This window comes from Myotis lucifugus, unplaced genomic scaffold (genome assembly GCF_000147115.1).
Source record: "Myotis lucifugus unplaced genomic scaffold, Myoluc2.0 scaffold_39, whole genome shotgun sequence".
Taxonomy (NCBI): domain Eukaryota; kingdom Metazoa; phylum Chordata; class Mammalia; order Chiroptera; family Vespertilionidae; genus Myotis; species Myotis lucifugus.
The window spans coordinates 6,524,772-6,550,165 of NW_005871087.1; the positions used below are offsets into that span (position 1 = coordinate 6,524,772).

At 41.1% G+C, this 25,394-nt stretch overlaps 1 protein-coding gene across 1 annotated transcript in view; it reads right to left on the reverse strand.

Annotated features, from left to right (window-relative positions):
• The window catches only part of UBE2E1 (ubiquitin conjugating enzyme E2 E1), a 53,276-nt gene that overhangs the window by 24,387 nt on the left and 3,495 nt on the right, over positions 1-25,394 (reverse strand). The window contains exon 2 of the mRNA XM_023752966.1: positions 24,232-24,282. Coding sequence (XP_023608734.1) covers positions 24,232-24,282 — 51 coding nt within the window. The remainder of the gene's footprint in view (positions 1-24,231; positions 24,283-25,394) is intronic.

Here is a 25,394-nt window from a genome sequence, read left to right on the forward strand (position 1 = left end):
AGTGAGGAGGGAGAGGGAGAGATAGAAACATCAATGATGATAGAGAATCATTGATTGGCTGCCTCCTGCACACCCCCTACTGGGAATCAAGCCTGGGACCTTTTAGTCCACAGGCCGATACTCTATTCATTGAGCCACGATACTCTATTCATTGAGCCAAACTGGTTAGGGCCAAGTAACTCCTTTATAAAGAGAGTTATTATGCTAAGTAAAATATGCCAGTCAGAGAAAGGTAAGTATCACAAGATCTCACTCATATGTGGAATCTAATGCATAAAATAAACTGATGAACAAAATGGATCCAGAGACACAGAAGCATGGAACAGACTGTGGAACCTCAGAGGTAAGGCAGGGGAGGGGAGGGAAAGGGGGGTGTGCAAAGAGATCAACCAAAGATAATGCATAATCCATGGTCACTGACAATAGGGTGGTGAAGGCCTGGGGTGGGGGTGGGGGCGGGCTAGAAGAGCTCAACGGGGGACATACGTAATACTTCCAACAATAAAGATTTTAAAAAATTGTCCATCTCACTCTACACTGTGAACTACTTAATATGAGCTTTATCTTCTTCATTTTGAGTAACCCCAGCATCTCACAGTACGAAAGCATAAAGCAGATCAATGAAAGTGTGATGACTGACTAGATTCCAGGCATGTTCCTCTTCATTGTATGTTACTTACTGGTGCATGGGGAGGAATCAGAAGACTGTGCCCCATCCCCCACCATACCTCATGGCACATCCTCAGCTGTGCCATTTTAAGAAAAGTCACATCACCTTGCTAGACATGAGTGCTCTCATTTGTAAAATGAGGAACTGAACTCGATTTAAGTTCCCTTTCAGCTCTAACATTTCCAAGAAAAGCCAGTATCACTCTTTGGGGGAAAGAACAAAAAAGTTGCTTCTGACCAGTGGAATCGCGGCACCTTGCAATTTTCAGAGTAACATTTAGAGCCCTTTTTATTCTTGTTTAAAATCTCTTCCTCCCCAGACTGAGAGCGCCAACAGGGCCCAGACCTAATCTTCTTTGTTTACGTGGATACCCCCAATACAGCCCGACATGTGGAAGATACCTGATGTTTAATGAGTGAATGCACTACAGATGAAGACGTGACCAATAAGTGAAACGAGAAAACATTTTTTACGTGGCCTCTAAATCAGTTGTTTCTTACAGCCCATGCATGGATGGCTAATTCTACTAGCTGGATTTCAGATTCTCTTATTAACTTTAGTTTCAAAAGCTGTGCTTTAAAGACACTCACAAGACTTTAAAATGCTTAGTTCTGGCTGTTGCAGTGTATTTCACCTATATCCTAAACAGCCCATGTTCCCAAAGGCCCATATAAGATAAAAAGTAATCTTAACATCAGTAGCAAAAGCTCAAAACCTTTTTCTGAAATACGTATCTTGTCTGTGCTACAACCAGATTATAAAAGCAGCAGCTGAAAAGGTTATTAGAAATAGCTTAAAACTCAGAGGAAACGGATGCTGAACCCTTCCCGTTTTCCTAATGTCTTGAAGTATAAAGCTACTACATGCTGAAATGAACATTTTATTTTGAGAATTATTTCTGTAGATTATGCAAAGAACAACACACTGAAATTACAGTCTCAGTTCACCAGGGTTCTTCAAACAATTTATTAATTGATAAAGCTATACTCATCTTTATCCTATTTTCCTTCTATTCCTTTTGTAAGTCTGAAAAATCAAAAAAAGTTTCTAAAATTGAATGAATTATCTTTTAGTTTTGCTTAATACTTTATGAGTATGTCTTGACTCAAGAACAGAGATATACTATATGTAAAGTATGCATGACTTCCTTGGTTCTTATCCCTGCCTTCTAGATGCTGTTTTAATGCAGGTGCCCGAGCCTTTCCTTGGAGGTGATGAGTCAATGGGGTGCCCTGGAATCTGTATTTCTTTAAAACACTCCCTACAATAACTGAGACAGCAACCAGGGTTGAGAACCACTGCACTAAACATAACACACATAACGCCAGATTGCTCAAAGTGAGTCTTTTCAAGTAAGTGATTAACTCAATATGCAAAGCCTAAAAATGTTATAACATTGTATAACTAGTCCGGCATCTTTTCTAAATTTTAAATATTATCAATTGGAGCAGTGATTGCTTACACTGCTTTGTGAGAATTGTAGGAAATACAAGTCTTAAAACAAAATTCAATAAATTCACTTGAATTTGAAAAAAATTCCGTAACTTAAAGGGAAAGGGGGTTGTGCATCTCCTTTTTAAAGCTTCTAAGATTGAGCAGAAGTCAAAGGCTTCAGGAAACTCAGAGCCAACTTTAAAGTACACCTGTCTACAGTCACCCCCAAACTGAGTTTTGTATACATGTTGTCCTCATACATTACAAAGTCAGAATGCTCACATATTAGGCAAATTCATACTGACTCGCAACTAAAAAGCTATGGGCATTATATTTAGTGAACATCCAGGTATTATCATATTTAAAGACATTTTCCCTGCAGCAAATATTCATATTCATTCTCTCTCTCTCTCTCTCTCTCTCTCTCTCTCTCTATATATATATATATATATATATATATATATATATATATAGTGAAAGCATTTATAAAATTATACTGTATGAAAAAAAGTATTCCATGTCTAACCTCAAAGGGACAGTAGCGTGGACACAGAAGCTACAGGGCGAAGCTGCAGGTGCCTGAAGTCAACAGGAAGGATAGCAAGTGGGAAAGTAAAACAATTTAAGTTCAAGTTTTTTGATGTAAAACTTTTGGCATCTTAAATCAGCCTCTTCGCTGTTGTGCCTATAATGTTTCTTCACCCTCCCTCTAGTCTTGCTAACATTGCCACTGTTTCCCAACATCCTTCTCTGTGGCATTAGATTTAATATGTTGTTTAACTACTGGCTTTCAGACCTCATGTGGCTTTCTGAATCACTGCTTATTTGTATCTTCCAACCTAACACTATTAATATTCTAAAAATGCAGGGAAACCATTTATCTAAAATAATAAACCAAATTAAATTCATTAATGTAGGTGCTTCAACGGTGTCTAGGAAACAAATCTTCCCCAGTGGAATAGTCTATTAACTTCTTACCTTGTTTATGTATGACTATCAAATACTTCACTTTCAAGGGAGGCATATTTCATACCACACACTACTCATTTTTTTAGATTAAAAACAAGCAGCACAAAAATTGTATTTAAAAAATAAAAAAATAAGTATCTCCATTTTATATTCTGCTGAGAGAGGTAGGAGTTACAGAGAATAAGAGGAAGTGCTGTGAGACATACAGACATTGAGGAAAGGGGGAGAAAAAGAAAAGAAACAGTAAAAAACAGACAAATGGAGATGTGGTGCAACAGAGTTTAAATAGGAAAAATACAGTCTCCTCTCCCTTGCTAAAAACCTACGTTCTGCTCCAGCACACTATTTTTTTTTAATATTTTATTGATTTTTTACAGAGAGGAAGGGAGAGGGATAGAGAGTTAGAAACATCAATGAGAGAGAAACATCAACCAGCTGCCTCCTGTACACCCCCCACTGGGGATGCCAGCACACTATTTGTATCCGTGCCTGGACAATGCTCAGAAATCAGGATTTTACTTTTATGTTATTTCTCAGGAAAATTATTCTTTATTCCTTCATTCCCCCAGTACGCATTTGAGCAGTTACCATTTTTCGAGCCCTGTGCTAGGTGACTAACACGGCCCCTATTCTCACAGAGCGCAAAGGACTGAAGAAACTCCAGTGGCCAGTTCACCAAAAGCTATCATTATAAGGTTTCTTCCTTTGGGAACCAGTTTCCATTTTGTTAAATTAACTGTCACCATTAGTGTCACTTGGACCCTTTTGATTTAACTGTCAAACTAGCTGGTATGGAGGTCAATCAAGCTGCACTAACTGGCCCCTTACCCTAAGGTTTGACCAAAAAAAAAAGTCTTTTTCTCTCTGGGTGTCAGTGGTCATGCTCCTCAGGCAGGCTGTGGGGAGCCAGCAAGTCTGCAATGTGAGAAAAGACACAGCACACTTGCAGAGAGAAGCAGAGAAGAGAGATGGAAGGAACCCTGGCTTCTGTTGTTTCTGGTGCCCAGAACATTTCAGTTCTTGTGTTAACAGTCACGTACTCGCATATCCTTATAACAATCCCATCTTTTTTATTTCAATTAGTTGGGATTTTGTTACTTGCAACATAAAGTCTTCACTAATAACAAAAGTGGTATCAGACTGAACTCCACAGTAAGGGGCTGAGAACACAGGCCCTGGAGCCAGACTGGCTGGGTTCCTCTCCTGGCTCCTCCACTTACTAACTTAACTACAGTAACCTAGGCCTTGACTTCATCATCTGTAAAATGAGGACAACAGGATCCACCAATAGTGATGGTTTAAATTGTAAATGAGTTTCTACATTTAAAGCCCGTAGAACAAAGCTTGACCCATAGTAACCGCCTAACAGGACTTAGCTCTGACTGCTGTCATTGTCCCATCACCAACCTCGCCGTGGGGATCTAATGCTGTGATCTGCTGATGCTCCAACTGTGGCCAGTCACCTGGTGCCACACCTGCCCTACTGCATGACACGGAGAGAGAGCGACTAGCAAGGGCGCTCTCAGGCAGGGGCGGGTTCTACATCTAGGAGAATGGAGAAGAGGAATGAGGCACTGCTCTCCCATGAGGAGCTCCAGACAACTCCAGTATTTAGTCACACTGCTCTTCCTTCCATCCTGTTGGTTTTCTAAAACCTAAAGATTTGTACATGCCCAGCTGGTGTGGTTAATGGTTGAGTGTCAATATATGAACCAGGAGGTCACGGTTCGATTCCTGGTCAGGGGCACATGCGGGGTTGTGGGGTCAATCCCCAGGAGGCGGCGTGCAGGAGGCAGCCGATCTATGATTCTCTCGCATCATTGATATTTCTCTCTCTCCCTTCCTCTCTGAAATCAATAAAAATATATATTTTTCGTTTGTTTTTAAATTATTTATTCTTGAAAGTATTACATATGTCCTCTTCCCCCCCACCGTTGTCCCCCTAAAAATATGTATATTTTTAAAATTTGTACATGTTTTTAGATTCAACAGATGATTTCAGCCTATCAAAAAAAACTACTCCTGACTGGTATAAACCTTATAATTCGTCATTATTGGTGATTTTTATTTTTGTGTGTAAGGGATTGGACAAGAGGCTACTGACATTTGTGAACCTGGAATCACTTTAATATGTAATGACTGAGACTCTCTATACCACTAATGGTCCTGTCAAAGGGATGTTAGATTTCATATAAAGGTCTAGGATAAATTTGAAAGCCATCCTGAGAGGCTCACTGAACTAAGCACGACCCAGAGACCAAGCACCTGCATTTAAGAAATACTCATGTGCCACTTAACCAGGGGGTAAGTTCTGAGAAAAGTGGCATTGTGCGAACATCAGACTGCACTTACACAAACCCAGAGGGTTAAACACACAGGCTATATGCTACAGCCACTGCTCCTAGGCTACAAGCCTGTACAGCATGTTATTGTACAAGCAACACAAGATTAAGTCAAGCACAAGAGAAAATGATGCAATCGATCAAGAAACACAGTGAGCACGGCACAGTTTTACAGCAAACTTTTTTTATGAGTAGAAGGAGTACATTCAAAAATAATAAAAAGTATAGTAAATACATAAACCAGTAGTATAGTCATTTATTACCCAGTATATAGCTGTATATAAGTTATGTGCCATACTTCTATATGACTGGCAGTGCAATAGGTTTGTTTATACCAGCATCACCACAAACATGTGAGCAATGTTTCCAATATGACATGATGGCTACAATGTCACTAGGCAATAGGAAGTTTTCAGCTCCATTATAATCCTGTGGACTACCATTATATATGCGGTCCATTGTTGACCAGGGCATCATTACAGGGTGTGTGACTGGAAAGGGTCCTAAAGGGCCAGGAAGTAGTGATTTCTTCCCATATGTATTTTCTTGACAAGGATCTTTTAAATTATTCTAGAGCCAAAATTCCAGGTGTATGGCTAGCTGGAAAGGAGGAGGAACAGAAACATGTATGCAGTATTTCCGTATTCTTACAATGCCAGGGCTTCTCCACAGCGATTCTAAAATAGCAAACTGGGGGGCCCCTCTTCCTAGGAACCCAGGCCCAGCAGAGCCAATCAATCTGAGCTCCTATGGGTCTCAAACTCTCCGGAGAAGAGGTTTCCCCTTTTCTTTTTTCTGCTTCTTCTTCAAATGTTTCTTATTTGTACTAAGTAGCAAATTAAACCTGTGGGGGAAAACAAGACTCCATTTCTAACCTCAAGAAATATGTAATCTCAAAAAAAGAAATATGTAATCTCTTCTAGACCATTCCCTTCTCAGTTTTTTCCTTTAGTCTCTCTCATGAGCTCAATGCAGATCTTTCAAAGGCCTCTATCTTTTCCTTCTACTCCCTAAATCGATAAACACTCCTATTTCAGCACTTCTTTCCCTTATTTAAGGGAAAAGAGGGAGAGACTGCTCCTCAGGTTACTACCAACACCTATACATTCACAGCCAGTCACAATCGCTGGAGGGCTTTCATCCCCCATCCCAGCAAACCGGCCTATCTCCCTTCCCCTGACCCCATCACTGAAAGTAAGCCCCCAGTTACAGACAGGCTTTTCTCTCTTCCTGGGGCGTGCTGGGGCAGGGACAGGATTGGAAATCACTGCTATCCATGACGTAAGGTTTAGGTGAAAGGGAATTATGATGAAAAATTATAAACAAATTTATATCTTAGGTCATAATGAATCTTATACATAGTGTCTTGTTCAGTAGCGGTTTTGTATTCATCTGATGCTGAGAGCATCTATCACACTTCTGTATCTCCACACAATCTAATTCAGTGCTATGCACACAGACATAAATGCTCAGGGCCATTATAGTGAGAGTAAGTTTTTTCAAATCTTTTTTTTCTGATGGTGGCTGTTACTCTAATATTTTACTGCAAAAGTAACTTATTAATCTGTCTATCATGCAGCAACTCCTAAGACTTTACCAGCAAATGCTTCAACTAGTATTGCAAAACATCCAAACACTGATTCCACTTTCTAATATTGTAGATCTGATCTAAATTCTTAGACTGGGTATGCTGTATATTTTCTTAAGATTAAGCCTATACTGAAAATCTTAGTTCTGGCCGGTGGCTCAGTTGGTGGGAGCGTGTCCCATACACCAAAAGGTTGTGGGGGTTCGATCCCTGGTTTGAACGCATATGGGAGGCAACAGATCAATGTGGTTTCTTTGTTCTTTAATATATTTTTATTGATTTCAGAAAGGAAGGGAGAGGAAGGAGAGAGAGATAGAAACATCAATGATGAGAATCATTGATCAGCTTCCTCCTGCACACCCCCAACTGTGGATCAAGCCAGAAACCTAGGCATGTGCCCTGACCAGAATTGAACTGTGATGTCCTGGTTCATAGGTCAATGCTCAACCACTGAGCAACACAGGCCGGGCTCAATGTTGTTTCGTTTTTTTCCTCTCCCTCTCCCTTCCTCTCTTTCTAAAAAACAATAAAAACATATCCTTGAGTGAGGATTAAAAAAAGAAAACTTTAAGAAAAATTTACATAAAATAACAAATTGCCTTTTTTTAACGAATGAAAGATTAAAACTGATTTCATGTGTTTTAATCACTTCAACTTGACAATTTCTCAGTGACATATTAAAATCTACACAAATACTTCTAATCAACCACTTACTGGATTCAGTAATAATTCAAACTTTGTAGGCATCTCCATGAATGGAGAAGAGGAATGAGGTAAGGGAAAGAGCAAAGTGGTGCTCCTGTAATCACCGCTCTCCCAGGAGGAGCTCCAGACAACCCCCACCTGCCTCCACCACATACTTATTCACGCTGCTCTTCCTTCTGTCCTGTGGGCTTTCTAAACCTAAAGATGTGTACATGTGTTCTTTTCTTCTTTTTTGTTAATCCTCACCCGAGGATATTTTTCCACTGATTTTTAGGGAGAGTGCAAGAGAGAGGGAAAGACACAGAGAAAATTTGATGTCAGAGACATCATCCATTGGTTGCCTCCTGCACGAGCCCCAACCAGGGCCCGGGCTGGGAAGGAGCCTGCAATGGAGGTGCGTGCCCTTGACCGGAATTGAATCCGGGACCCTTTGGCCCACAGGCTGACACTCTATCCACCGAGCCAAACCGGCTAGGGCTATATATGTGTTCTTGTTGGGCACAAGAATAAAACAAAAACGATCAGAGTTTAAATAACTTAGTCTGTTGGTGACCAACACCATAACTGAGTGTGATAAATGCTGTAAAGAGATGTGTACTAAGTGCCACGGGACAGCTTCACCATTTAAGAGCCAGACCACAGGCAAGTGTCTAAAAAAAGGTAAACTAGAGTTGTCCAGAACATCATAAATCAGGCTTTCTACTGCTGCTTCATTATTTAGTAAAGTCAATACACAATATATTGGACACATACGACTTTACCATAATTACTAAGATTCATTTCAAAGTCAAATATAAATTACTTGAAGTTTTTTGTATCTTGATTGTTTTATATTATTGGTGTTGTTTCCCTTTGAGCAAATCACCATGTTATGTCTGCACTGAAATTTTCTCCCCTCAAGAAATTTGAATAACATGTAAATTTTCTATAATGGACAGAGTCCTTTTCTAAACTTATTATCCGCTCAGAAGGGGAAAGTATCATGACAAACTGCCCTTCAGTAAGAAAAACTTCCCTTGTGTAAAAAATGTAATTTCTTATCAATGCAACCCCAAACCTGATGTACTGCTTTAAGGTATGCTGCATTACATCTCATTTTATGTAATTTCTAGAGCATAAGAAACAAATTAAAAGAGTTTTAGTAACTGAAGTTCCCAATACACACCTAAGAATGATGATTATCACTACTCCAATGTGTTTATTAGCCTTCTCACCTGTCCATGGCCTACATGTCCCCTTCAGTCCAAACATTTCAGCTATCAAAATGAAGAATTATGGCAAAATTATTACTCCTCAAAAGCACCCACCAAATCAAGGAAAGTGGAATTCACCCTCTCTAGGTATTCATATCACACAGACTTGGGCCTTTACATTGTGTAGGTCAATCTTTAACTCTCACAGAATCCCAATGGGAAGCTGCCTCCCGGACAACTGAGGGTCCCTCATGGTCCCCCTGAGCTCTCACTTGCTGCTCCTGCTCCGAAGAGGCAGAGCATCCTGGCAGACGCAGGCCACCATCACTGCAGGTGGACAGTCCAGAAGAAGCGACTACAAAGACAACTGAGAAGTTGGGTTTTTGTGGACTTTGAACGCTCCATGTGCATTACAGAGCATTCATACTTGAACCCACCCATCCTGTCCAGGGCTATTCACTTCCCTTCACAGGGTCAGACACAAATTCTGGGTAGCATGTCTATAATTTTTCAAAACTTCTAGATATAACAGATATAGACATCCTATATAATAAAAGCCTAATATGCTAAGTGTCTGGTCTTCCGTTCAACCAATCAAAGCGTAATATGCTAATGATATGCTAAAGTTGCTCAATCGCTCGCTATGACATGCACTGACCACCAGGAGGCAGATGCTCCAACTAGTAGGTTAGCTTGCTGCTGGGGTCCAGGACTGAGTGAGATGGGTTGGACATGCCCTGGAGCCCTCCTGCAGTCTCTCCCAGGCTGGCCAATCTCCCTCATCCCTCCTCAGCCCCGATTGTGCACCGGTGGGGTCCCTCAGCCTGGCCTGCGCCTTCTCACAATCCGGGACCCCTCTGGGGATGTCGGAGAGCCAGTTTCAGCCCGATCCCACAGGCCAGGCCGAGGGACCCCACTGGTGCATGAATTCATGCACTGGGCCTCTAGTTTGGACATAATAGGTATGATGACATAGATTATATGCAGATATATAACAGAAATGCTATAAAGAAATGTCAGTGAATATGTTTGTGAAGAAAAAAGAAGATGTTTACAGAGTATTTCTGTAATCTCTATGCCTATAAATTGGAAATTTTATGGGCAATATACTTCAAGTATAGGCCAACCATATGGTATATCACTCTTCTGCTTAAAACTCTCCAGTGGCTTTGTACTGAAATTAACAAACAGCCTCTGCCTACCTCATCTCCTCCCACCTCATCCCCTCACACAACGTCCAGTCTCCTGAGATGCCCTCTCAAGGCAGAGTCCTTGTCATCATTCACGCATCTCCCAGAAGAGCACCTACCAATGCCCCGACCTGCCCAGTCACTTGCTCGCTCTGCCATTTTCCCATTTTAATTTCTTTGTATTGCTATCTGAAATTACTTTTGCACTTTTCTTATTATCCCTCCTTCTATATGAATGTGAGCTCTACGAGAACAGGGACATCACTGTCTTTTTCACTACCTTCAGTACCTGGCACAATAGGAAATGCACAATAAATATTAGAATATGGTGAGAACAGCTGGTTACAGCTAAACCTTAAGTCTCAGGGCCACACAATGAGATAAACCAGGGCAGGCATAGACCAAAGTACTGGCAGTATTGTCAGTGATTTGGATTGCTCAGCCTGGTCACGGAGAAACAGGCAGAAAACACAGGTGGGGCAGGTAGGAGAGACTGTCCCGCCCACCCCAGCTGAGTCACTGATAACCCTGCCAGGCCTCGATGCACTTGTAAAACTAGTAATAAGATTTAACTGGAACAAAAATCTGTTATTAATACAGACAACTGTCATGATGTAAGTGTGCCTTCAGTATGCTACGTATTTTAAAAACCCATTCAAGGCACATAATTACTAATCTACTGGGCTTGCTAAATACCTGTTGAGGAATGAATCATACCTTCAAAGTTTAAACCCGTAATAATTCACATATAGGGTCTAGGTACATGCAATTGTATCTCTTCTAGAAATGCCAGTGTCACAAGCTGCTTTCTGGTTTTAGTGAGCATGTCCAGAAGAAATTCCTGCAAAACGTCGCCCACCTGGCTAATCATTTTTTTCCTGAAGAAACAGGAAGGGAAGGGAACCACCAGGGTGGGAGAAGGCCAGGAATGCAAGAGTGAAGCAACCGATTTCAAACAGAAAGGAAAATGCAAATTAAGCCTGCAGTAACATCATTAGGTATCCTGAGATTTGACTTATTATCCCATCAAACAACAAGATGCATTTCTTTTTATGCACCTCCAGGTCCAATGACAGTCAGTGAGTGTTATCCTCCTCAAGCCTTGCACGACATTAGGGGCCTGTCGGATACCAGAGAAGCTTCAGAACCGAAGATGACTGACTGCTCTGGCTCACTACCAGGTGGGGAAGTTTAAAGCAGGATTTAAATGAGAAGTGGACGAAATGTAGAAAGGGTACAGGGTGGCTCTGGAAAAAGAATAAGAGAAGCAAAGTACCAGTCATCTGACAACAGATGAGGACAACTGAGAAAAATTCACTTATCTATAATAATAAAAGCATAATATGCTAATTAGACCGGAAGTCCTTCCGGACGACCTTCTGGATGAAGCCGGGGCTGCGAGGGACACTTCATAATAAACAGGACACAGACAGAGAAGTAGGCATCCAGTCTACCCTAGCTACAAGTATCCATTATAGAAAATAATTTGGGCTCCAAGATCTTAATAGCTTTTTACTTGTTTTCTCAATCATGTATTTTAACTTGCAGGTACTACAATATAGAACTTCCTCCCAATATATATAAATGTCAAAAGTTACAGTAAAATGTAATAGAAATCTCTACATCTACATAGAATCCAGTAGTGTGGCCAGACAGAATGGAAACCAATTTCAAATTTCAGTTCTAATAAGAATTATGTCCTCAACATAGGATTTATTTTGTCAATGTGTTTACTATGTAATAGGCACACTTCAGATGTGAAAATATCTCAGGATACTAAGCTACAAAGAAATATTTTCTTTTTTTGTGGTGGGGGTGGAGGGTGGGGGTTACCAGTCTAGTTGAAGAATGAAGCTATGCTTTCTGAGGACTTGCATAGAGAGTTACTCAAAAAAGGACCAAGGCCAAAGCAGTACCATATACTATTAAGTAACATGACATTGCTCTCTTACTGCTATCCTCTGCTCCCACATTACTACAATCACCTAACATACATTTGTTCTGAAATATTTACTTAGATTAGAGAAAAGTTACCCATCATGTTTATAAAAAACCCTCTGAGTGCTTGTTATAAAACTAATGTTTTCTTTTAGAATCTTCACCAATTCAACCATTTCTTTGTCTTTAGGATAAATGTGTCCTAGCAAAGTCTGCTAAGAAATAACATTTTATAAAGCCAATTCCAATAAATTACTTTTAAAAAACTGAGATGTAGTTCCATAGAGCAGCGGTTCTCAACCTGTGGATCACGACCCCTTTGGGGGTCGAACGACCCTTTCACAGGGGTCGTCTAAGACCATCGAAAAACACATATATAATTACATATTGTTTTTGTGATTAATCACTATGCTTTAATTATGTTCAATTTGTAACAATGAAATTGGGGGTCCCACAACATGAGGAACTGTATTAAAGGGTCGCGGCATTAGGAAGGTTGAGAACCACTGCCATAGAGGAAGAGTGTATGAGTGGCGGAAGGAGAAATTTTAAGTTACTTGGAAAGCAAAGTCCCTGTGCAGACATGTTATCATTTGACTCCCTCAGACACTTTTGTGATTCCAACTAATATTCTCTGAACTAGAAGAATCTCTCTCCAATCCTAAAAAGTTCTTCATTCTAGCCTCAATGCTTCAGAACTCTGCTGTCCCTTTACCAGACTGAGTCACTACTTGCGCCAAGTGACACAAACTACTGGTTGCCTCTCTCTCCCCCAGTGACCTCCAGCATCAGGATTCAAGTTTGAAACTTCATGTTATAGCCCTAGCCTGTTTGGCTCAGTGGATAGAGCATCGGCCTGCAGACTGAAGGGTCCCGGGTTTGATTCTGGTCAAGGGCATATGCCTGGGGTTGCGGGCTCGGTCCAATGTGCAAGAGGCAGCCAATCAATGATTCCCTCTCATCATTAATGTTTCTCTCTCTCCTCCTCTCCCTTCCTCTCTAAAATCAATAAAAATGTATTTAAAAAAAGAAAAGAAACTTCATGTTATACAAAAATGACTTCTTTTTGCCATCATTTTAATTTAGAAATCTGTAAAAGTTATTTGACTAAGAGATGCCATAAATAATTTCTCCTCCAAATATTTACTTACTTAAAGGCATACTAGAAGATAACTTCGAGTTGTTTGAAAATGTCAAAAATATCAATCAACCCAAAGAACCCACTTTCAAAGAAAGTTAGTGTCAATAAAATATACATTTTTGAGACAAAAAATGTAGTGCCTTGACTGATAACTTCTGTGAAGTGAATAAAAAGATACCAGCTCACATCACTTATACCCAAAGCCCCCTACACTCCCAATTTGAATGGGAATCTGGTGTCTGAATTTTTATACATAAGCTGCTGTGTACACATATTGCTCTGATGAAGTACTAAAATAAACTTTTACAATGTAGGACATTTTCTTAATGAAACTGTTAACCACATTCAATAATAATTCTAGGTATTGTATTGCCCCCAACTTACTGCTATAATTTACAAGTTTGTGTCTTAACAAGATCAACCTTGCTGAATTATCAAATCAGCAAGACAAGAGTACCTGGGATGACCTGAAACAAATTAATAAAACATGATTGGTAGATTGGAAAGACGATGCTCATATATATAATGCTTTAGGAGTTTCAGGTACATTTGATGTGAAGTATTAACATAATTGCCAATCTTGAAAGGATAAAAACATTGACTATGATGAATAACTTAAATTGTGTTAAAAGTAAACACATGTACCAACAAATGTCAATCCAAAGCAAAGCATGTGATGAATTTTAAGGATGGCACCAGCAATTTACTGATTTTTCAGTTTACCCACACCCTAGTATTTTTAAAATATATTTTATTGATTTTTTTACAGAGAGGAAGGAAGAGGGATAGAGAGTTTGAAACATCAATGAGAGAGAAACATCGATCAGCTGCCTCCTGCACACCTCCCACTGGGGATGTGGCTGCAACCAAGGTACATGCCTTTGACCAGAATCGAACCCAGGACCTCTCAGTCCGCAGGCCGATGCTCTATCCACTGAGCTAAACCGGTCAGGGCCACCCTAGTGTTTTTTAAACTAAGCCCTGCAAAAGGTGTACTAGTAATATATGAACCTGACACCATTGATTTAGGGTACCCACTCTACAATGTTAGTCATAAGATCACCAACAGCTTGATTCTAGTAAAGCAGAAGTTAACTTTTTCTGGTGGAAGGAAAACAGAGGAAACCAATTAAAAAATTGAGAATCCATTAAAAATAACAGGGCCTCTCCCAAGATAAATTATGTTTATACACACACACACACACACACACACACACACACACACACACAATTATATACACAAGAAATTTTGTCCTACTGTGTAAAATTCAAACATTAAATCCCTTATTTGAATAAACACAATGAAATCTTCTAATTGGGTAGAGTAAACACCTTTTCTTTCTGAAAATCCTCCCCTCTTGTATCCCCTCTACAGTGGATCTGTCTCGTGATGGTCAACAAATTAGAAGGTGTAGAATCCAATGGTTGCTCACTCATCTTCCTTTTTCCAGCTCACTGCATTATTTCAGAGTTCATGATCCTCAACTGCAAACACTTGCCACTCACTGTTTTCTGACAACAACTCTGATTTTCCTTCTCTCCGTCTCCTTTGCTGGTGTCTCCTTTAGATCACATAACCTCTACATCAGGGGTCCTCAAACTTTTTAAACAGGGGGCCAGTTCACTGTCCCTCAGACCGTTGCAGGGCCGGACTATAGTTTAAAAAAAAACTATGAACAAATGCCTATGCACACTGCACATATCTTATTTTGAAGTAAAAAAACAAAACGGGAACAAATACAATATTTGTATTTGCATGTGGCCCGCGGGCCGTAGTTTGAGGACCCCTGCTCTAAATGCTAGATGTCCAGGTCTCCATCCTGGCCCTCTTCTCTCTACACGTTTGCTCTCTAGGTGAGCTAGAGGCATTCCCAGACATTCAAAAGCCTCTATAAATTGATGTCTCCCAAATGTATGTGTATCTCCAGCTTTTATTTATCTCGAGTTCAAAATATTCCTGCAAGCTCCAACTACCTATCTCTGACTTCTATTTGACACCTTCATTTAGATGCCTCATTAGAGCATTTGTCTCAAATCTAACTAACATACCCCGAAAGGACTCACCCAAACACACAGACACACACAGAGGCCGTATTCCAATTTTCTTCCCTTCAGCAAAATGTCACCATCATCTACATAACTGCTAAAACCAGGGAAACTCAGAGCCATTCTGGGTCTTTCATCTCCCACATGCAATCCCTAACAGGTCCAAGTGTTCTAACCTCATCTCTACTGCCACCACCTAATCCTAGCTACCATCACCAGTTACCTGGATTAGAGCAATACCCTCCTTTCTGGTCTCTCTTCTTTTACTTCTGCCTTCCTCCCAGCTACTTTCCACACAGCATGGAGGAGGAAAAGACATTGCAATCATTACTGAAATTTCACTTCCTCGCTTTAAAACCTTGAATGGCTTCCTACTGGAAGAAATAGGATGCATGCAACCCAAACTCGCTACCATGGCTCACATGGCCCTGCATCAGGTGGCTCTCCCCTCCTCAGGGCCTGTATCTGTGCTTCCCTCCATCAGGAATGTTCTTCCTACTCTTCACAAAGCTCTTTTTCCTCCTCATTTTTCAGGTCTTTGCCTAATGTTTTAAGCCTTCTCTACGTAGCACCCCTCCAGCCCCCCCGCCCCCCCCCCTGCAAATATTCTCCATCACTGCACTGTTAATTGCTCTCCTATTAGCCACCACAACTTGTAGTTACTAATCCTGCTTACTTGGTTGCTGTCTGTACTGCCTACCAAATTCCAGTTCCACAAGCCAGGAGCCAGGTCTGTTGTAGTCACACGGAGCAGTGTGCAGTACACACCACTCCAATATTTCAAATAAATATGACCTGATTTCCTCATGTACAAGACTGCTTTCTGACTTTTTGAGCTGTATCCTATCTAAAACTTTTCTCTTAGTAAGAACACCCCAAGCTGAGTTTTGTCTTCTGCAATTTGAAAATGTACTTCAAATGTTTTTCTATTGAACATATAGGATCCATCACACATCGATTTTCCATCTATCCATTTAAACAGATATAAACACCTAATGTCCTGGAAGTCCACATAATGGTCATCATTTCTGTGCTGGCAGACCCTACAGGACCTCTCCATTGATTATCACTATTTGATGAGGTGGGGGAGTTAGTGGGCCTGGGAAGGCAGTGCTGTAGGGCCGACAGGCAGCCTGGTCTGGTTGTGGGGCCATGAGCAAAAATGTGGTCTCCGTCCTCAGACTGCCCTGGCTGAGCAGGGGTCCTGTGCGGATGCACAGAGCTCAGGGCTCCTGGGTGGGCCACACCCTCGCCTGAGCATTACGGTGCTGCCGTGTGGCAGTGCTCGCCAATTCAAGCAATAGAGCAGGGGGTCCTGAACCGTCCAGCCCAGGCTAGAAACCATCACAGCTTCTGGCAACTGGACGTACAGACCCAGGTGGTGGGGTGATGCGGTGCTGACAGTGTGCCCACCCCGCTGAGTGTCAGTACTGATGTCCTGGCGGACCTGATGTGAAATCTTTTCAATGACAAAACTTATAAATGATTTGGTAAGATTATTTCTGTAAACTTTTTTTTTTAAAGTACTAAAAACAAAGGTTCAAGCTGCCAAACTTTTTAAAAAAATAAAACGAAATTTAGTGCCAACACAAATCACTACAGACAAGTCAGACGTGAGCCGTGGCACATGCGCTGCTGGAGGCCAGGTGAGAGCTGGATGACACCATACCAGCCCCTTTATTCTGTCCTGGCACTTCACTCTATCTCATCAGGCCTTTAAAAGCAGACAGAATTCAGGTTGTGACTACTTTGTTAATTAAAGTATGTGTGAACCGTATGCTGCCCCAGGTAGCATAACCAGTGTTGATTATGTCCTGCAAAGGAAAACAATGGTTTTGCAGGACTAGCCTGACTCGGCAGACATCACCTTGGCCTTCTGCAGGTTCCCCATCTACGTCCTGTGGCATGGACTCCACAAAGCCATCCGTATCCCTCGCATGTATGTTCCTGGATTGCGGTCCTCAAGCAAGAGCTTTGAGCTTCTTCGCCTATAGCGCAGGTTCCCAGAGGATTGGAAGCATATTCTGACACCAGTTACTAGGTCTTTTGTTTCACTTCAGAGCATGGCTGCCTACGAGGCTGAGTAAGAATGGGCTTATTATGAAACCCTGTTTCATTCCACTGATGATGGGGAATGTGTCAGATGTCTCAGGCGGGTGCCAGCATCTCTAACGTAACCGACTATCTGGAAGAGCTTTAGGATTTTAGGAACCGTCTCTAGGGAGGCCAATTTCCTTAGCACCCCGAAACCCACACTCGCTTGTTGGCCAACAGTAATGTTATAAAGTCAAAACATGGGAATCAAAGGTATTGATATTTTCTTTATGCATCTTCTCAATCTCGCCTGCAGTGCGATCGCACTACAGTCCCGAGCTGCTGTGTGATTCCGGGAAGGTGAAAATTGCCCAAACTGCCCGGGTGCCAACCCAGCAAGACTGCCCGCGATGGACAGCTGCAAAACGCCACTGCGGTTACCCCGGCTCTTTCCATTACTTTCTGAAGAGTAAGAAAGTTCCATTATCTGTGTTGGTGTTTTAATTTAACAAATATATATTGTTTATTCTTTCTTGTAGGGATGCAAGACATAATCCTTGCTCTCAAGGAACTTAGCGTCTACTGGGGAAGAACAAGCCAAATCAAACTGGGGGCAGGTGCTGCTTTCAGTTCTATACAGGTGGTTCCAGCGTTGCTCAGGCCAAAGTGCTTCCTCTCGGAAACCGACCCTATCGTCAACTTCAGGTTCTCCCCGCGTGACCTCAGTTCCATATTCTATCAGCTTCTCTACAGTTGTGTTTTTAAAACATCACATCTCCCTGTTTCACTCCTGTCCTCTACTTGCTGCTGCTTCTCAGCCTACAAAGCATGCTCTTCACTTTACATTTAATCCTCTTGAATTATTTTTTAGGCAACCTAGTAGCTCTCCCTGACTTTGCTCCCTTTTCCTCCAGTCCTCTTTATTTCCCCATCCTTCCTTTGTAGACCCCCCTCCAAGCACAGTTCTCAATCCTCCTCTTCCCCAGCAGAAAGTTCAACTATCACCCAAACTTTCAAATCTAATGTGGATGCCCAAAGCCAGCTGCAGCCTCAGCGCCCTGCCGGCTCCCCTCAGATTCAATGCGTGTCAGCCTAACACACGGAAGCATCAGGATGCAGCTCGCTTCCAAATGGTTCTACAAAATACAGGGATAAGGGAGTGAGAAGCCAACATGGGGGCGTCCTCACAGCTGATGATCGGGGTGAAGGATGGCTGGGTCCTTGTTTTATTCTTTCAACTCTTCTGTAGCTTTGAACGTTTCCAACTGAAAAAGTTGGGGAGGGGTGTGTGGGATCAGAATCAAAGACAGAAATCAGGGTCCCTGTGCCTTTTGGGGAGTTTAATTTGTCTGATCAAATCTAAAAGTAGGCCTGAGAGTTCATTGACTGATTGCTAACAAACTTAAATATGTGGCAGCAATATGCTAAGCACTGTACTGTATACGCTCAACAAAGCACATAACTGAACCTGGGGAGGATGATCCAACCTGCCGCCCTCAAGCCAGTTCCTCTTCCCACCTTATTCCTTCTGTTAATGACACCACCCGTCTTCCCAAAGACCCTCGGTCCCCTTCCAAGGGCTCCGTATCTAAGCCAGTGGCCACATTCTCCAGATTCTACTGCTTTCCTCCTGTCTCTCTCCTCTCCACACCGATGGCGTCACCTGTCCCCACGGTCCTCTTGGCCTCCCACCTGAACTATGGCAGCAATCTCCAAGTCTCCTGTTCCACCAAGCTCCACTCAACCCCTGCTCTGTCTCAGCTCTAACTGGATTACGCTTAGAGCTTCAGAGATTCCCCAGTGTCTACAAAGTGACACTCAAAGCCTCAGCCTGACATCAAGGAACAAGCATGATCTCTTACTGTTTATCCTCCCACTCTTCCTGGCTCCCCAGCCACGGGTTTCTTCACTACTGCCCACGAGTGCCCTCTGCCTTTCCTCGGCTACATCTCTGCTTACACTTCCCTCCACTACACATGCCCCTTAGTCTTCCCCACCTTCTTCTCATCTCCGTGAGGCTTAACCTTCCATCGACAACTCTCACACACTATTCAAAGTCAGTGAGTGCATTTCTTCCCACCTCACTAGATGATGAACTCCCTGAAGGTGATTTTTCACGTAGAACAGGCACTCATGGTTTGTGACAGAAATTTAACATTTAACATCTTTATAAGAACCCCTAAAAACCGGTGTCGCCTCGTAAGCCATGAGCATTTTCCCTCAAAATACTGATGACATTTTAACAGCAGTATCTTTTTTTTTTAATCTTTTAAAAATTCTGGTAAAATATATAACATAAAGTTTGCCACTTTAACCCTAAAATTCAGTGCCACTCATGGCATTCACAACGTTGTGCAACCATCACCACCATTTGTTCCCAGACAGAAACTCTGTACCTATTAAGAAATATCTCCCCATTCTCTCCTTCCCAGCTCCTGGAAGCCTCTAATCTTTCTGTCTCTAGGAACTTGATTATTTTAGAAATTTCATGTAAGTAGAATCATACGATATTTGTCCTTTTGTGCCTGGCTTATTTCAGTTAGTGTAACATTTTCAAGGTTCATCTATGCTGTAGCATGTATAGGAACTTCATTACTTTATATGGCTGAATATTCCCTTGTTTGTATAGTCTGCATTTTGTTTATCCATTCCACTCATCTGTTGGTAGATATTTGGGTTGTTTCTTCTTTTGGGCTGTTAAGAATAAAGCCACTACAAACACTGACAAGTATCTGTTTGAGTCCCTGTTTTCAATCCTTTGGGGTATACACCTGGGAATAGAATTGCTGGGTCATTTTGAGGAACAGGAGCAGTACAGCTTTACAATCCAGAAACATGGTCATTTGGTGAACACGAGAGTGCCTACTCATTTAGTAAGCAATTCATTTCTGGATAGATTTCCTTCCTTCCTTCCTACCCACTCAGGCCCCAGGCAATGATCTAATTTCCAGCCACTTGACCCTGGTTTGGGTGCTATTTTGATTGTGCTGACACTCTAGTCTCCTAGTTCTCACTATTTTTCAACACTGTCTGTTGAAAAACAGACATATAAAAGCTATCCATATAAAAATTAGAACAAAATAAACATGCAGACGGTGAAGTCACCTCGATATCCTTAATGCATTTAGTAGCATCAAATGAATAAAAGTTACATAAAAGGACATTTTTCAGCAAGTGAGATGACCTAGGGTTTTGTAAAGGATGACTTCTGTAGAACCCATTTTTTTACAGTAAACAACCACTTAAAACATGCTAAACTCGGACGAGGCATACGCCTTTACTGCTGCAAGGAATCTCTTTTCATTCCAAGGTGAGCAGCCTGGGACTTCCAGGGTGAAGCAAAAGTAGTTTTACAGTTGTGAGTACGGGAAACAAAGTTGATTCTTGTATTATTACTTATTATTGTATTATTTTCCATACAAACAACTGTAAACCTGTGTTTGCCCCACCCTGGGCTATTACCACTAATTCCAGGAGGATGTGCAAAACCAGAAACATACAACAATGTCAATTCACAGAAACTCTCCAGAAAGATACACACCACGCGCTAACCAGGAGCCTCTCTGTGCAAGGGACAGGATCAGATGAAGTCATGAAGGAATCTTTCACTTTTTACTCCACAATTTGTTTCAACTTTTAAAAAATGTGCATTTTTACATTATTGTGTAATGGCTTAAAATTCTATTTAAAATATAAGCAACAAAAGGCAATGTTAGTAAAAAGAAAAAGAAGTCATAATAAGAAAAACTTATTCTTCTCTACCATGCTTGAAATGGTTCATGATTTCTGAAAGGCATTTTATCCTAAAATCTGAATTTTTAGGTTTCAAGTCACTACATGAGTAGTTGACTCATAATAAAAAGACATCCACTAAGTAAAATCTGAAGTTTAAAGGACCTGGGTTAAATACACCATTTATTATGTGCAGACATACTGTCTACAGACATTTATGTCTACAGATTAGTTAGATAGCTATAACTAGTCAATTTAGCAAAGCTTGAGCCCTAAGCTATAAATAACAGCTGCAAAACTGACCCTAACGGCCCAGAGTTCGCCAGCTACCGAAAAGGCATAATTTTACCATCCACGATATGGCATGCTTTAGAAAATCATTACAGCAGTTAATACTTTTTCCCCTACAGGAATAGAGCCAGAATGCAGGAGGAAAAGCCTAACCAAATGCAGGATACATGAGCTGGGAGACTTAGCTGTATACATACATGTAACCAAATAGTTCAGAGATACCAAAGAATTTGATTTATATGGCAATATAAACCAATTTTAAAATATTCACTTAAAATCTACTTACCATGATATACAACACTGAGATTTAACTTTATGTGCTCGAAATTATAACATATTTAGCAAGTGCATTTTGCACATTCGAAGCCACATATTTTTGCCAAGGGCTAAAATTAGTGAACACAAGCAGTGCATTTTCAAGAGAAGCATTTCTCACACTGATTCAACTGTTTGAGGCTACTTTGTAGCAACTACAATATTTTAATAAAGAAGTGTGTTTAAATTTAAAACTGCACACTGATTACTGATTGAAAAAAAGGCAGTTCTATAAAGGTTTAATATATAAAATACATTAATTGAAAGCCAATTATTTAACGAGTTCAAAATACAATTTACAATTGACTAATTTACAATTTCATCCAAACCAAGCTCTCATGCTGAGTAACACTTAAAAATTATTAAAAAATAAACATGCATGCATGCAGTGTATCATTTAATTCATACATTTTAAATGGAAGCTAACATCAAAAAGTACCCCCACACTAAATTATCCATTCCATCTCCAACAATAATGTACATTAAAATACTAAATATTTCAGGCCCAGCCGGTTTGGCTAAGTGGATAGAGCATCTACCTGTGGACTAAAAGGTCCCAGGTTAGATTCCAGTCAAGGGCACATGCCTGAGTTTTGGGCTCCATCCCCAGTGTGGGGCGTGCAGGAGGCAGCCGATCAATGATTCTCTCTCATCATTGGCATTTCTATCTCTTTCTCTCCCTCTGCCTTCCTCTCTGAAATAAATAAAAATATATTTAAAAAATAAAAAATATTAAATAATTCAATCCCATAACGTACCAACAGAAAACATAAAACCAAATTCATTTAAATATGTTGAATATTGGGACTACTTGATAACATTAAGTCAATACTACTAAGGCAACCAAAAGTAGAGATTGTGTGAAAAACAAACAAACAAACAAAAAAGAAAAAAACAACAACCGAAAGTAGAGACTGTGATTCATATTACTTAACCAGCCCTCCTGGAAAATGTCTTCAGAAAATACAGCAGTCTTTATTCTTAAAAGTCAACATAACACACATTCTCTTGCAAAATAAAGATGCCTAATGTTTTCTTTGAAATTGAAGATTTTTGCAATGTGTAAGTATGTTGAAATTTGTCTCCCCACCACCAACCATCCAGGTTGGTGACTCACCTGACCACAGGTAATGTTTAAAGGTTTCACCTTGAAAAAGGTAATTAGGAGCTTTCCAAGAAAAGTTCTACATGATCAGCAGCACAAATCTCTCACATGTAAACTCAGTTAAAATGGTGTGAAATTAAAGTGTATTTATCCTATTTCTAAAGGGTAACTAATTCCATGAAAACCTTTACATTATTTACAATTTTTAAATTTGATTGCACCTATTTGCAAGAAAGCCATAACACATTTTGATAAATGTTAGTTCTGAAACCATGCTTTAAAAACTTCATAATCTGATCAGCTACAGCTACAGCCTGAACTCACCAGAGACACGTGGAAGACACACTACCAAACAAAAACAACAACTAGAGCACAGACCTCGCATGGGGAATACCCATGGATTCAACACAACCAATCAAGGGAAGCTACAGGCTTCCATCTGAACGACTCCAATAAAACTAAAAAGGGAGATATGACAGCCCTAAGCTTTACCCATTTCTCCACTTTCTCAACATCCTGAAAGGACTCTTAATAGCCAGAAAAGAAATCCTCAAGAATGACTATGTGGTTCAGTTACAAACTATATTATAAGAGCGTTTCAAACTCGAAATGATTTTTCTTACAAAACAGGACAAAATTTTACCAAAGAACGTCCCACAACTGACCAACATTAACAACATACGTAACTAAAAAGGCAATTGATGATTCCATTTACTCCATTAACCACAGTTTAGAAAGTTCAGTGTTAATTAGCAAAGTATTTCATTTAGCTTTCAACCTATTTCCACATGCTTGATTCAAATTCTGTGTATGGCCTCGGTAACTTCTAACCCTGTAAGTTTAGCACACTTCTAAAACTTCAACTCCCATTCCAATGCCAATCACGAGAACGGAGAATGAAGTTAAATGTTATACTTAATTTTAAACAATTGGAGTTATAGAACCGAACAATTAAGCTCCCTTAAATAAATGGCTCTATTACAATAAGTCTCCTCACTTCACTGTTTAGTAAAGTCATCAAGTTTTCCACCTTGACTCACAGTAAAGAACAAAATGCGTCTTCTGAACAGTGACCAACAACCCTTTGAAAACTAGTATCAAACCGTTTTGAAACTGAACACACACATACTGTGTATAGTCTGAGGCAGCCAATGTTGGACTCTATGCTCTCTAGTAAAGAGCATGAACAACATTAAGATCGCAAAGCAATTTTCTAAGCCAACATCACCCTTAATGACATATGAAAGATCCAGGATTAGACAAACGTACGCCTTCATATTTACACTTTACAGTTTTGTTTTGTGTAAAAGTGTCCGCTCCGAACAAATCTATGACTTCTCTTTAACATAAACTGGGATCATCAGAGGCTCATCACCACATTATACTCGGGTAAATAAATTTCAGCTGATACTTGCTAGTAGCACCGAAACAAGCATTAACCAAAGAATAATAATAATAATAATAATAATAATAACAGAAAAACCTAAGGTAAAAGTTGGAAGAATCTTTAAAAGACACAAATTTGAAAGGAAGCTCACCTGCAGTTAGGAGGAGGGTCTAAAGTGATATCGGCCAGTTCCTTCTGAATCCTGCATCAGGGAGAGAGAAAAACACAAGACACGTCAGGCGTGGGCAGCGGCACCGAACCTCCTGCCCTAAGTGGGTCCACGCTGAGGGAGGAGGAAACTGCACCCCGAAAGCTGCAGGGCCCTCATTTGGGGAAAAGCGCTTTCTGCCGGGCAGCGAGCTGGCAGCCCCGTCTCTCCCATCGCCTGCTCTGCCAGGGTTCGACCTGCCTCGCACAGGGAGGCCAAGGCCGCTCTGTGTCCTGGTGTCCTCCACCCGGGACTAACCCAACAGCTCTCTGCGGACCAGAAAGTGTCCGGACGCTCATCCTTCCCCCGCACCTGCACCTCCAGGCCCCAGACGGACGGCCATCGGGGCCCCCCCCTGAGCGGGCAGGACGCGCCCCCGCCCCTGCCCCCGCCCCCACGCCAAGGAGGTCTCAGGTATTAGTTTTTTTGATATTAGACAAACAGAAAATAATAAGAGAGCACAAACACAAAAGATTGTAACGAATAAGAAGAACTCTAACACTTAAGCATATATTGTTTATAGGACAGAAGATTAGGGTAGGGGGAGGTGGGCATACGGAAAGCTCGCTAGAAGAACAACCAGATAGGAAAGGGACAAGATGAGGAATCGGAAAAGAACGGAAAAAAAAAAAGACCGGATCGGACAGAAGAGGGCGACAGAAAGATCGAAGGGAGGGTAGGGAGGACGCGTAGAGAGGAGAGATAAACGCAAGAGGAAAAAGCACAAGGCGCAGAGGATAACAGTTCAATAGAACCGGGGATGGAATTGCTGCGGGACTGAGAGCTGGCTATTAATAGCGATCTCAGAGCAGAATTTGCATACAATGTACGCGAGAGCGACAGAGGAGAGACAGGAGTAAGAGTAAAGAGAGAGCAGAGAGAAACGATGAAAGTTGAAGGCAAGAAAACGAATCGAATACTGAAAAATGGAAACAGCAAGAATACCTGAGCCGAAGCCTATCAGCTAGGCCATGCAAAGCGAAAGGGAGCGCCCAAGGCAAGTGGACTCTCAGGCCACGTGGGAGGCACGTGATTTGATTTTCTCCCCTGATGTCGTATCGCACATATAAGGGCCAAGAAACGGGAACAATCCATTAACGTTAAAT